Source organism: Nycticebus coucang, chromosome 18 (assembly GCF_027406575.1).
Source record: "Nycticebus coucang isolate mNycCou1 chromosome 18, mNycCou1.pri, whole genome shotgun sequence".
NCBI classification, from domain to species: Eukaryota; Metazoa; Chordata; class Mammalia; order Primates; family Lorisidae; genus Nycticebus; species Nycticebus coucang.
Window position 1 is genome coordinate 14515901 of NC_069797.1, and position 15230 is coordinate 14531130.

The 15230-nt window shown below is 39.8% G+C and overlaps 1 protein-coding gene across 2 annotated transcripts in view; it reads right to left on the reverse strand.

Moving 5' to 3' along the window:
* The window catches only part of LOC128570769 (protoheme IX farnesyltransferase, mitochondrial), a 155568-nt gene that overhangs the window by 43492 nt on the left and 96846 nt on the right, over window positions 1-15230 (reverse strand). For both annotated transcript variants that reach the window (XM_053570217.1, XM_053570218.1), the window contains exon 5: window positions 13106-13176. In XM_053570217.1, the coding sequence (XP_053426192.1) occupies window positions 13106-13176 (71 nt within the window). The remainder of the gene's footprint in view (window positions 1-13105; window positions 13177-15230) is intronic.

Below are 15230 nucleotides of genomic sequence, written 5' to 3' on the forward strand. Positions count from 1 at the left end.
CAACTCCTCTTTTCTGCTGAATGCCATTTGCCTGAAAAATTGTCTTCCAACCCTTAAATCAGAGTTTTAATTTGTCTTTTGAAGCTAGATTTGTTTCCTGCAGACAGCAAATGGATGGCTTGTGTTTTTTAATCCAGTCAGCCAATCTATGCCTCTTCAGTGGGGAATTAAAGCCATTAACATTTATTGAGGTAATTGATAAGGATGGTAGTATTCTATTCATCTTATTCTGTGAGAGACCATTGCTTAGTTTTATCTTTTGCATCAGTGTGGAAGTTAGATTCTGCCCTTTAATTGCTGAGTTCTTACTTTGCTGCTGATCCGTTGTGATGGTCAGTGTGTAGAACAGTTTGAAATATTTCCTGTAGAGCTGATCTTGTGGCAAACTTCTTCAATGTTTGTACATCAGTAAATGATTTGATTTCTTTGTCAATTTTAAAGCTTAGCCTAGCAGGATATAGAATTCTGGGTGGAAATTGCTCTGTTTAAGTAGATTAAAGGTAGATGACCATTGTCTTCTTGCTTAGATAGTTTCATTAGAGAAGCCTGCAGTCACCCTGACGGATTTGCCCCTGTAGGTCAACTGGCGCTTACTCCTGGCAGCTTGAGGAATGTTTTCTTTTGTCTTGACTTTGGACAGGTTCATCACAATGTGTCTTGGAGAAGCTCGGTTAGAGTTGCGGTGACCTGAGGTCCGATATCTCTGTGAAAGGCGTATATCAGAATCTTTGGTGATATTTGGGAAATTTTCTTTTATAATATTCTCTAGTATGACTTCCATTCCGCTGGGGCATTCTTCTTCCCCTTCTGGGATATGTATCACTCGTATGTTTGAACGCTTCATAAAGTCCCTTAATTCTGTCAGTGAATGTTCTGCTTTCTCTCTCTTCTTTTCTGCCTCTTTAACTATCTGAGTTATCTCAAGAGCTTTGCCCTTAATCTCTGAAATCCTTTCTTCTGCATGTCTAACCTGTTGCTGATACTTTCTATTGCATCTTTAAGTTCCATAATTGACTGCTTCAGCTCCTTCAGCTCTGCTATATCCTTTCTATGTTCTTTATATCATTCATCTCTTATTTGATTCTGTTTTTGGATTTTTTTTGGTTATTTTCTACTTTATCAGCAGTTTCCTTCATTGTTTCCATCATTTCCTTCATTGTTTTCATCATGTGTATTCTAAATTCCCTTTCTGTCATTTCTAACATTTCTTTATAGGTGGAATCCTCTGCAGTAGCTACCTCATGGTCCCTTGGAGGGGTTGCTCTGGACTGGTTCTTCATGTTGCCAGGAGTTTTCTGCTGATTCTTCCTCATGAGTGATTTCTTTTGTCTGTTTCCTTGCCCTAATTTTCTTTTCACTTTCTCTTGCTCTTTAAGTTGCCATGCCTGTGGACTAGGGTTTTGATGAGTTCTTTTGGTATGGGAGCAGAAGAATGAGAAGGTTGAAGAGGAAGAAGGGATAAAAGAAAAAGAGAAAAAGAAGGAAGGAAAAAAAAGAAAGGGAGGGAGGGAGGGAGGGAAGGAAGGAACGAACGAAGGAAGGGAGAAAGGAAGGGAAGGAAGGAAAGAAGGAAGAAAAAGAAAAAAAGAGAAAGGAGAGGGGTTGGGTAAAGGGGAATATTGACAAAAAGAAGAGAGGCACAGAAAGAGGGAGACAGAGCAAATAGGTGTAAAGTAGGGCACTTTGACCCAACCTTAAAAAACCCCCAACCTCTGGGGGTGCAGGGTTGGGTGGTTCCCTTGAGGTCAGCAGCTCTTTGCTAGCCTGTTCAGACACAGTACTCCACCTCCACCAAGTAGAGAGGAAAGAGAAAATGCTATAAATCAAACCAAAGAAGCAAACAGAAACTTTTATGGGATAAAACTGGGGGGAAAAAACAAATAATAGGAGTAGCAACATTAGCAAAAATTACGTTCTAATTATTGAAAAAGTCAACAATTGGAAATTATATTTAAAGTAGAAAAAATTCAGAAAGAATAGAAAAAAAAGAAAAGAAAAATTTATAGAGAAGAGGTTGAAATTAAAAAACAAAAGAACAACAACAAGAACAACAACCAGAATCAAAAACAACAACAAAAACAAAGTAGTATATATATCTTGCTGAATTTTGTGTCAGCAACAGGTGATCTTTCAGAGTATGAGATGTTAATCACAATGCTGATTATGACTGGAGGCCTCTGCTGATTTCTCAAATCTCTCCTCAGCCCTTTTAAAAGGTACTTTAAACTGCTAAAGTTGGCTAAGCAGAAGCTTTCCCAGGAAAGCGCTTGTAGCTGGGACCACTGCTTAAGTGGCTATCCACTTACCCAGTGTGCCAGAACTGGTCTCACTGTGCCCCTGGGGGCTTAAGGCTGTAAGGCTGTAAGGCAGCTCAGTTCCCACCTTTAGGCTGCTCAGTCAGTAGATTACTAACTCTGCCTGATCCTTGCTCTGCAACCCTGAGGGTGGAGTTGCCGGGGCAGTTCTCTCACAATGGCTTCCTGCGGCCCACAGCCAAATACTATTAGTTCCCTCTGGCTCAGCGGCTCAGTCTGGGTCCCTAGATAACGCCCAGCATTCTCCGCACTCCTGTTCAAGCTGTCCCAAGGCAGTTCAACTGAGTGCCAAGTCCCAAAACACCAACACAGCTCACAGGAAGGCCCCTCCAGTCTGCAATCTCACTGCTGCTGTACTTACAGCTGCCAGCGGGATTAGATCCAATGAACACATGCAACCACTAGCCAGTTTTCCACTGCTTTTGTCTTTCTCTTGGGGTCCAGAAGTTTCTCGCTGACTCCCTGTGTCCTCAAAGGGATGATTATTGGCAGATCCTACCAGCCAGAGATGCCTGGAGTCTTGTCTCCCCAGACTCACCATGCCTAGATGCAAGGAAGCTGTTACCCCGCTGCCATCTTACTTCTCCCTTTCTGTGCTAATTCTAATTCTCTTAGTGTGTCCACTGTATCTGCAGTTACACTTTCTCTCCAATTCTAATTCTCTTACTGTGTCCACTGTATCTGCAGTTACACTTTCTCTCCAATTCTAATTCTCTTACTGTGTCCACTGTATCTGCAGTTACACTTTCTCTTCTAATTCTAATTCTCTTACTGTGTCCACTGTATCTGCAGTTACACTTTCTCTTCTAATTCTAATTCTCTTACTGTGTCCACTGTATCTGCAGTTACATTTTCTCTTCTAATTCTGATTCTCTTACTGTGTCCACTGTATCTGCAGTTACACTTTCTCTTCTAATTCTGATTCTCTTAGTGTGTCCACTGTATCTGCAGTTACACTTTCTCTTCTAATTCTAATTCTCTTAGTGTGTCCACTGTATCTGCAGTTACACTTTCTATTCTAATTCTGATTCTCTTACTGTGTCCACAGTATCTGCAGTTACACTTTCTATTCTAATTCCAATTATCTTAGTGTGTCCACTGCATCTGCAGTTACACTTTCTATTCTAATTCTAATTCTCTTAGTGTGTCCACTGTATCTGCAGTTACACTTTCTCTTCTAATTCTAATTCTCTTAGTGTGTCCACTGTATCTGCAGTTACACTTTCTCTTCTAATTCTGATTCTCTTACTGTGTCCACAGTATCTGCAGTTACACTTTCTATTCTAATTCTAATTCTCTTACTGTGTCCACAGTATCTGCAGTTACACTTTCTATTCTAATTCCAATTATCTTAGTGTGTCCACTGCATCTGCAGTTACACTTTCTATTCTAATTCTGATTCTCTTACTGTGTCCACTGTATCTGCAGTTACACTTTCTATTCTAATTCTAATTCTCTTACTGTGTCCACAGTATCTGCAGTTACACTTTCTATTCTAATTCCAATTATCTTAGTGTGTCCACTGCATCTGCAGTTACACTTTCTATTCTAATTCTGATTCTCTTACTGTGTCCACTGTATCTGCAGTTACACTTTCTATTCTAATTCTAATTCTCTTAGTGTGTCCACAGTATCTGCAGTTACACTTTCTATTCTAATTCCAATTATCTTAGTGTGTCCACGGTATCTGCAGTTACACTTTCTCTTCTAGTTCTAATTCTCTGGCTGTGTCCACGGTATCTTCAGTTACACTTTCTATTCTAATTCCAATTATCTTAGTGTGTCCATGGTATCTGCAGTTATACTTTCTCTGCTAATTCTAATTCTCTTAGTGTGTCCACTGTATCTGCAGTTATACTTTCTCTGCTAATTCTAATTCTCTTAGTGTGTCCACAGTATCTGCAGTTACACTTTCTATTCTAATTATAATTATCTTAGTGTGTCCACGGTATCTGCAGTTACACTTTCTATTCTAATTATAATTATCTTAGTGTGTCCACGGTATCTGCAGTTACACTTTCTGTTCTAGTTCTAATTCTCTGGCCGTGTCCACTGTATCTGCAGTTACTTTCTCCACAACGTCTTGCACCCCTCGAAGTCATCCATGAAGGCTGGGATCAACTTTTTTCCAAACTCCTGTTAATCTTGACATTTTGATGACTTCCCATACAGTATAAATGTTCGTAATAGTATTTAGAACAGTGAATTCTTTAGAGAAAGTTTTCAGATTTGCTCAGATTCACAAAAAGAATATCTATCTATGACTGCTACAGCCTTATACAATGTTTTACTTAAATAAGACTTGGAAATCCAATCTACTCCCTGATCCACAGCTGCAGAATGGATGATGTGTCAGCAAGCATGAAACAACACTGATTTCCTTTTATATCTCCATCAGTGTTCGCAGGTGGCCAGGTGCATTGTCAATGAACAGTATAATATTTTGGATCTTTTTTCTGAATATCAGGTCTCAATAGTAGCCTTAAAATATTCAGCAAATCATGTTATAAACAGATGTGCTGTCACCAGGCTTTGCTTTTCCATTTATAGAGCACAGGCAAAGTAGATTAGTCTTAAGGGCCTCAGGACTTTTGGGATGGTATATGAGCTGAAAGTCACCAGCTGTGCTGGTCCTCAGAGGAAGACAGTCGGCCTGTCCTTTGCAGCTCTGAAGCCAAGCATTGGTGTTCTTTAGCTGTGGAAGTCTTAGCAGCATCTTTTTCTAATAAAAAGCTGTTTTATCTATATTTAGAATCTGTTGTTCAGCGCAGATACCTTCAACAACAAGAGCTTCTAGAAAACTTGCTTCAACTTCCACATCAGTACTTGCTGCTTTACCTGGTGCTTTGTGTCTTTCCTTAAACCTCATGAACCAACCCAGCTGTCTTCATACTATTCGTCTGAATCTTTCTCACTGCCCTCAGCCTTCACAGAATTGAAGAACATAAGGGCTTTTCTCTAGATTAGGTCTTAGTTTAAGGGAATGTGGTGGTTGGTTTGATCTTCTATCCAGACCATTACAACTTTCTCCTCATCAGGAGAAAGGCTGTTTTGTTTTCTGATCATTCATGTGTTCAGTGGAGTAGCACTTTTAATTTCCTTTAAGAACTTCTTTGCATTCACAACTTGTGTAACTGGTGGAAAACAGCCTCACTTTTGGCTTATCTCATCTTTTAGCATGCCTTCCTCACTAAGTGTAATTACTTCTAGCTTTGGATTTAAAGTGAGAGGTGTGGGACTCCTTTCACTTGAATACCCAGAAGCCCTTATAGGGTTATTAATTGGCCTTATTTCAATATTGTTCTGTCTTAGGCAACAGAGAGGCCAGAGGACAGGGAGAGAGACAGAATGGCTAGACACTCAGAAACTAATTTAGATATCCACAAAATAATTCAGATATACTATACTTTCCATTTACATGCTTTTTTCTCTTTTAGACAAGATCAACAACGGGAATTTGTATGGAATAGCTTTAAAAATAAGGAAATTTCGAAAACACCATAATCATCACTATCTATTATTCCCTTTATACAGGATGGTACAGTTACCACCCAACCTGGAGGTTGCTGCTACAATCTCTCTCTAAAACTTAAATGGACGAGGAGTTGTTTCTTATAAATGAGCAATAATTCTGCTAGGAAAACAGGTATAAACCCAACTGTCCTGCACGAAGCCACTGGACACACAGCCTAGTTTACAATTACGTCATGTGGCAGAGCACTCTCCCCACATCATCTCTTTGCACCTCACTATTGCCCGAGGCTCACATAACACTGACACCTTTTCTCCTTTCTTTCACTGACTTAGTTTAGTTCCTGGATCAAGCTGAACAGCTATAGATGTATTCTTGGGCTACAACGTCTGGCCTGAGAGCTTCCTCCTCCCCACGTACACTAAAGCCATACACTCTAAATGGTTCTCACTGGAGACTGTCCTTTGGTATTTGTATCTGGCTTTCCTGAACGGATGCCCTAGAAACCCATTTGCTTTCCTCTACAGAAGGTGCTAAGGACAACCTTCTAACATTATCCCTAAGTATATGTATTAATAAGTTAAGAGGCAGAAGTTTGGGCTCCCTAGGATAGGGTTTTTTCTTATGGCCAAAGAGACTTTTAGAGACAGTTATGAGTAGCTATTAGGAACTCAGACAAATTTTGGTTCTGCCACTTATTTATAACACTTGGAGCCTCAGTTTCCACATTTGAATATTCGGAAGAATTTAACAGTATACACCTAATGGTGCTAATGTGAGAATATAAATAATGCATGTAATGCTTTTCATTATCATAAAACTGTGATTTCACCAGAAAATGTAGAATAAAATTTATAGCTTTACCTTATTAACTACGGATTTGATAAGCTTTTCTTATTATCTTACCATTTATCCCATATTCTATTTTCTATAACCCTGACTTTCATTTCTCCATTTTGCTATGATCCTCCCAGTCCTTTTAGGAATAAACAGTAAACAAGCACAAACAAAAAAGGCATTGTCAGCTTGTAAGGTGTCAGTGGGCACCCCTCTGCGCCATGTTTTTCTGGAAGAAAGAACCAAAGCTCAGGGGATGGAATCCAGGCACACACACAGCTGCACTGACAGAGCCACAGAGCAAAGGGCTCCCTCAGGGAGTTTCCCCCAGTCCTCAAAAAAGTCACAGACCTAGTCCAGGCATGTGTGTCTTTCCTTAAGTATGACTACATTACTTTAACTCATTAGAGGTAAATTTTACTCAGTTAAATATAAATTTAAAACAAAAACCTGTGATCAGTTTACAAAGTTAATGTAATATATTTTTTCCCTAAGTGTTTCTGGTATATCTTTAGAATAGAAAGGAACTAGTCTATGTGTAAGGCTGAAATAGCTGTCATCAGCTTTTTCAAGAGTCTTCTTTCCTAGACCTGCCACTCTGCTGTCTATCAGCAATGACAGGGAGACACACTTTATAGGCCAAATTGTAAATTAAGCCCATGAAGCTGTAAAGACTCAACAAGACATATCACTTAGTAGGAAATACTAAGAAAAAAATTTCAAAATAAACTTGCTATGCTTTGTACTTAAATGGCCAATAGCCATTATAAACATGAGAACTACCAAAGCTAAGAAATAAATGTTAACGGATCATCAGTAAGACCTTCCACCACACCCTATGGCAGGCGTCCTCAAACTTTTTAAACAGGGGGCCAGTTCACTGTCCCTCAGACCGTTGGAGGGCCGGACTATAGATTTTAAAAAAAAACTATGAACAAATTCCTATGCACACTGCACATATCTTATTTTGAAGTAAAAAAACAAAACAGAAACAAATACAATTCACACCACTGCATGTGGCCCGCGGGCCGTAGTTTGGGGACTCCTGCCCTATAGCCACCCCTATAATGTCTTACAAAACATCCTATGGTGGCCACCCTTATAAAATGTCTATGTAGTAGATGATATTTGCCCTCTAAAATAGCAATTCAGATTTCTTCTAAGTGAGATTCTACCTAGGTCCTCTCGCCAACAAAAGAAGTTATAAGCTTATGCAAGACGAATGGTGGTATTACAACCACTTTCCTTTAAAAGGAAGTCAATGACAATCCCGGAAGACACAATTGTGAAAGCCATAATCCTGAGTGTTGCAATCCCAGAAAAAAAAAATCAAAATCCCTGAAGTCTGAAATTCTGAAAATCATAATCCCCAAAGATCAAAATCTCGAAAACATAATTCTGGAAAATATAACTAGAAAAATTCTTTGTAAGAATTATGTACTTTTTATTTGTACTTTTTTACATTTTTAAAAGGGAATTTAGTAGAGAAACTCATTAAAAACATGACAGAATACTTCATCGGCCACTTGACACCATAAAACAGGCAATAATAACACACATTTTTGTAAGCACAAACACCCACCATGCTGAGGACAGCAGCATGGAATAACAGCAGGGAGCTGACAAAGCACATTCACATGCAAACAGTGCAGAAGCAAAACACACAAACGCACATCACGGAGCCTGTGCGCCTCCAGCGGAATCTGAAACACCATGACAAACAACGGAAGTCTTTTGGTGAGATCAGTTAAAAACGGCAATGGGTCACCACCAGATATACAGTCACCTAAAGAGCTGCGATCTCAAAAACCGCATCATTCCCAGAAGCAGATACACAACAAGGACATTTGTTTATTTCCCAAGGATGTGACGATGTTGTGATAATGCACTTTCACGGAGTCAAATTTGCAAAATCTAACTAAAATTAGAACTCTCTGAAAATCTCTACATAATTTATACTTCTAGTGTTAGAAACTGTAAAGATGAAATACGCTGCATAGAAAATTGTAAAAAATAACACTGACAATTTAAAATAGCGGGAAAGACCCTAGAAAAGAAAAAAGAGAAAAAAATGCAGTGCATGAAAAAGTCTATTACAGGGATAGATTACGGCAGTTGCATGGAGGTAGCTATGAGGGCTGCTAGCTCACCCTGTTACACAGAAAGTCGTCATCGCAATGCTGACCTGTGCGTCAGCATGATGCAGCTACCTCATGCGAGACACTATGAAGTCTCACGTGATTGATAGCTGCTTTTTTTTCTTTTAGAACATGGCTCTTCTCGGGGAATATGTTGACGAATTCATTTACTATATGGCACTGCTGTTTGTCCCTGGGTTATAAACGGGGTAGGTTCTGTAGGTTTGTTCTTAAATTGAATTTATAAGTAAGTGGGAACAGGTATGTTTACCTATTATGTGTAATAGCCTCTGTTCCTAAGTGCGAGTCATACATCAATTAGATATTTGTACACTGCCTGTACACTGACATGAGCATTCCTTGTTAAGTTCTTCCACTTTCTGTGCTGTGGTTCCCTCTTATTTTGGGTGTGCAGAAATCCATCCCCCACACACTCTTACACAGAGCATGGATTTGGCAGAAACACGACCTCTGCCTAAGTGTCCTCTACCATGCACATAATTATTTCCTAAGTAGGCAATAACTTCGCTGGCTTCTTCAGTCAAATGTGGTTCAAATTCTGTAAACGTCCCTGGAATGCCATCAGCTGGAAGGAATGCCAGAGCAGGCCTCTTGCATGGCCCATCCATGCATCTCAATTTTCTAAAAATGCATTGGGCTGAATGGTCAAAACAAACTTTATTGGTAACCCCTTGAAATGCACTTTTATGAACCTTGATTGCACCTAATTTCAAATTTGTCATTATGGTTGGGGATTCATTCAAATCCATTTCCTTCTGCAAAGCCCACTGAATTTCCAACAAGCATTTTTTTTTTTTTAATGTTGTGTTTTCCCAGTCATTAATACATGAACAAGCAGGTAAGTTAAAGAATTTCTGGATCCAACAGAAGCATGAACAGTACATAGATAAAAAGATAGTGGCGACAGTTTTGAAAGTGACATCCATTAGTTCAGTTGAATCTTGTGCTAGTTCTTCTACATTAGATTTAGTAAGAAGTATGAGTCTGTCTCCTTCCACAGTGAAATACTTAAAAATAGTTCAGGGTGGTGCCTGTGGCTCAAAGGAGTAGGGCACCAGCTCCATATGCCAGAGGTGGTGATTTCAAACCCAGCCCCGGCCAAAAACCGCAGGAAAAAAAAAAAGAATAGTTCACTATCTGATGTGTTTTATAACACTGAAAAAAATTCAGTGACACTGAGCTTGTAGAGTTCTTTTATTCTCTGATGTGTCTTGAAGGCAAGCATGACATTACACGTGAAAGGGCAGAAGTAGACAATTGACCAGTTTGTCAGAGAAGATTTCTTACATTTTTTGCCTTCATTTTCCCTTCTATGTCTATGATCTTTAAAACACGTGCTGCATTTGTATTTGGAGAATGGTTGTAGTTTATAAGTTTTCTAAGTATATGCTGTCCATCTGAAAGTCTGGTTATTGTTTGCCTGTCATAATTAAGCAATTCTCTGCTTTTGAAGCACCAATAATAATTAACTTCTAAACTTTTCTTTCACCATTAAGTAGCCTTGTACACTTAACTTATCAAAGCCTGTTTGTGAGAGAACAATTCACAGATCTCTTCCACTGTGTTATAAGAAATATAGAAAAGGCAATGAAATTTAGCAGCCCCAATACAAGATCTGCATCAGTCAGGGTTCTACAGAGAGGGGAACTGGCTCCCACGATTATGGTAGCCAAGAAGTCCCACAACACAGCTGTGGTGGGAGTGCTGTGCTGAGAGTGTCCAATCTGTGGAGTGGGCTGCAGTGGCATGTTGATTATTTGAGGACTGTTTTGCTTATCTGTGGTGTTGGATATTGTGAAGAAGTTAGCACGGAATTTTTTTTTTTTTGCTTATGTCTTTCCTTAGTGTTTATGTATTTAATGTGTAGCTCAAGGCACTTAATATGTATTTAATGTGTAGCTCAAGGCAACTCTCATTCCTCCAATTCATAGCAGAGGAGAAAAAAAGTTGGACACCGCTGCATGTAGACCCTGGGAGGAGGGCAGAGTGGCTCACCAAAAGCCTCCAGACCAGGGAGGCTACTGGTTTAAATCCTGGGATCTAAACAAGGGCTAGCAAACCTGGAGTTTTATGTCTGCAGCAGCAGAAGAAAAGACTGTCCCTGTGCTCAGAGTGACCAACTTGCCCTCTTTATCTGTTGTCTTTGGGCCCCCAGCCAAGTGGAAGGCTCCCACCAACAATGAGCGGAGATCTTCCCCACCTAATTCACGCAGGCTCACACACTAACCTCCTCTGGAAACATTTTCACAGACACACCCAAAATAATGCTTTACCAGGTTTCTAGGAATTTCTCAATCCAGTCGAGTTGATACCTAAAATTAAGTCCAGAAGTGTACCCTTTTCAACTTGCTACCCATATGCATCTCCCTATGCCATATTTAATTTCCAAATAAAGACAATAACAAGGTTCTGCCAAACATGATGCAGCTACCCTGTGATGATGATTTTCCGGATTGTAGACTTCAGGGATCTGACCTTTGGGATCTCAACACTCAGGATGTTGGGACTGGGTCTTTCAGGATTATGATCCAAACCCCCTTTAAAAGGAGGGCACAGCCAGTCACGAGCACTAGGCTGTGATGCTCCCTCCTGGATGCAGAGAGACCTCGCTTTAACCATGCTGGGCAAAGCGAGACAGGTTGCTAGTAAAAGGATAGACCTCTATCTGATTACGGTTACACACCTGGCCTGTTCCCACACTGCCCCTGGTCCTAAAAGAGGATACAATTTCACTGAGAAAAATAACTAGACAGAAATTCCAAATCATGAAGAACTTCCTTGTGATTTATACGAGTCAATCACACTTTTAGCTTTTGAGACCCTGCAGGGGTCCTCAAACTGCGGCCTGTGGGCCAACATGAGGTGGTGTGATTGTATTTGTTCCTGTTTCATTTTTTTACTTCAAAATAATATATGTGCAGTGTGCATAGGAATTTGTTCATAGTTTTTTTTCTTTAAACTATAGTCTGGCCCTCCAACAGTCTGAGGGGCAGTGAATGTTTAAAAAGTTTGAGGACCCCTGGATGGAGTCTGCATTCTCCCCTCTAAAACAACTTTACTCAAATAAAAGCACTTCTGATAGTTTCTAAGCCTAAAATACAACCCATAGCTTTGGATATATTTCACAAAATAAAATAATACATCAGCAGTTCTGAGGTTCTTGTTCTTATATATTTTCATCTAGTTCTATTGCTCTTGTTAACATAGCAGTATTTTAAATTCATTAAGAATGAAATCGCTGGGGGTGGTGCCTGTGGCTCAGTGAGTAGGGCACCGGCCCCATATATTGAGGGTGGTGGGTTCGAACCCGGCCCTGGCCAAACTGCAACAACACAAATAGCCGGGTGTTGTGGCGGGTGCCTGTAGGCCCAGGTACTCAGAAGGCTGGGGCAAAAGAATTGCCTAAGCCCAGGTATTAGAGGTTGCTGTGAGCTGTGACACCAGAGCACTTTACAGAGGGTGATGAAGTGAGACTCTGTCTTGGAAAAAAAAAGAATAGAATGGCTAAAAGCAGCTAATATTAAAAATCATTTTTATGTAGACTGATAGTACCTACGTTTCATTCTTTCATTGTTTTGCTTAGCCTGTGTGATTATTTGACCCATGAGTGTTTGCTCCCCAAATTTATGTCTCATGAGGGCATTGCCTATAAACACGAAGAGGATTCACTGATGTAAAACAATCAGTATAACCATTTGGCCCTTTTTAGTCTAGACACAAAATACAAGGGCTGTCCATAAAGTATCCATCCATGCACTGAAAACAGCGTAATGATGGCTGGGTGCTTTCAGACAGTCCTTGCAGGTCAGAGTCAAGAAAATATTTTAAAATGCCAGTTTAGAGATCTCCAGGAAGTAAAATGTTTAATTACTAACCATTAGTGATATTAAAATATTCATATGCCTTTTAGTTCTACTTAATTGAATTTGGTGGCGAGGACGGTAAAGGAGGCAGTACAGCGTCATCAGTTCACTGAGGCTGCAGACACAGCCCTCTTCTAGGTTTGTCTGAAAATCATTTGTGTTAATGGAACGTTTTCATCTTTAGCCACCACAAGTGAAACAAAATCTGTGTCTCAAATATGCATATAATTACAAAATCACAGAAGTTACTCCCATAAAAAAAACCTGAGCAAATCTTAGATCCATCTTCAGCACTGCGTGGTCAGAGGTGGGAAGTATTGTGTAACCACACCAATTTGCCCCTTTGTTGGTATGTTATTTTCACTTTGTAGTTCAAGGCAAAAGAGTGGGAAATGATTCAAGACGAACAAGTAAATGTATGTTCTACAATGTGGAAGAGGATTATATTTATGATTTTACCTGATCTGTCCACGAACTAGAGGTCTGTTCTTTGTCCTATTCATGTTTGAGTCAAATGGCACCTCAAAAAACTGTAAAAAGAATGAAAAATACCAGAAAACATTAAATATAATATGAAACAATTCTCTTTTGCTATAGCATTTTAAGATATTTCCACAGTAAACTCTGTTTTAATATTGGTATGAATGAACACCCTATAAGTTTTTGAAGTCAACCTTCCTAATGCCGTGGCCCTTTACCACAGTTTCTGTGGGTCGTGACCCACAGGTTGAGAACCGCTGCTCTAAAGGCTATATTTGAAAAATCTTATGAAGTAGGAAACCTCAAGGCTATCTGTGGCCCTCCAGATCCCCAAGTGTGGCCCCCTGACCAAATCTAAATTCTGTAAGATTTAAATTCACTCAAAAGGCAGATCCAGAAGGCTACATGTGGCCCCCAGGCTGCAGGTTCCCCACCACTCACCCAAACAATGAAGTATAGTTTTAGTTGTTACCTTAAAAGACAAGGTCCAGAGGATTATCAAAACTCATTTCTAAGCCTTGACAAAAAGTTGAGAATCTTGAATTTGTTATTAATGCCTCTATCTAATATTATCTACTAATAAGTAAATGTTAAAATGAATGAAAATTTTACCCTGAACCATTTGAGAAATTTAGAATTTGCCTTTATAGGTTAAGACATGTGGAAAGCTGTATTCCTCTTAATTTTCTACAAAAAACAAAAACCATACAGACAAAAACACATTTCCCATCCCCTTCCCCATGCTACAAGACTGTCTTTACTTTTAATTCTCTTTATTACAATGTCATACTGTTCCTAAACACAATAACATCTTCTAATACGATTGTTTTTTGTTTCTCTTGTTCCTTCCAGGTGACTGTATCCACTTCACTCACAACACTAGGTCAGTGGTTCTCAACCTTCCCAATGCTGCGGCCCTTTAATACAGATCCTGTGGGTTGCGACACATAGGTTCAGAACCGCTGCTCTAGGTAGCGATCCAGAGTGATAATTCCCTAACACTCATACTGAGTAGCCAATAGCTCTTGTCCTTCACACTCAGCTCTTAATGACTGTCCAGTTATAGCTCATTTAGCCAACAGTTATCTGTGATTCTCAGACCTTTAAAATAAAACCACAAGCCAATGATGATAATCACTGTTATTCCCCTCACATTAAGAGAACATACATTATATAAAATAAGCATTCTTCTCCTGACAGCTAATCTATGATACACTTTACATGCATTGTAAAAAGTGCTACACGCCCAGCCTGAGTTTTCAGAGCTGCCTAAATGCTACTACAGGACAACAATTTGGCTATATTCAGAGTAAGAAAGCCAACGTCAGGACATCGTCACTGCCTCATTTCTTCTACCTGAGGCCAGGGCTGCGTGAGAAGACCCCAGATCAGGAGATGGCAGTGCTCCTGGATTTTCTGAATTGGCGTCTGTCACAAGCAACTGGGGCAGCTGTTGTTTTTGTTGAATGCAGAGTATTCCATTTGATAGATATTCCACAAAACCAATCTCATGCCCATGAACACACTGGTTGTTTTCATTACAAATATCCCTAAACATGAATCTGCACATTTATGCAATTGTTCCTGTAGGGTAAATCCCTAGAATATTCCCCTCCTTTTGAAAATGCAGTCCTCCCTCGACATGGATCCAGAGCCTAACAGGTGCTCTAGTAATTCCATGTTCTCCCAACACTCCTGCTTGCGCCCACTCTTCACTCAATACCATTTCCTTAGCCCCTTCTCTACGCCACACAAGAGGAAACGGAAGTCCATTGGGTTTAGTAGCCGCTGTCAAGAAACCACACTGTATGTGGAGGCTAAAAACTACAGTTCCTGGGCCACCTCCAGCTGGTACCTGTTTTTGTAAGGCCCACAAGTTCACTGACATTTTTTTACATTTCCTTTTAATGTCTGTAAAAATAAGTTAAAAGAAGAATATTTGTGGCATGTGAAAATTATATGAAAGTCAAATTTCAGTGTCCATAAACACTTTTATTGGAATTCAGCTATACTTACTTGTCTAAGTATTGTTATGGGTACTGACAGGTAACTGCAGAGCTGGGTAGCTGCAACAGAGACATCACTGCCCACAAAGTCTAACATA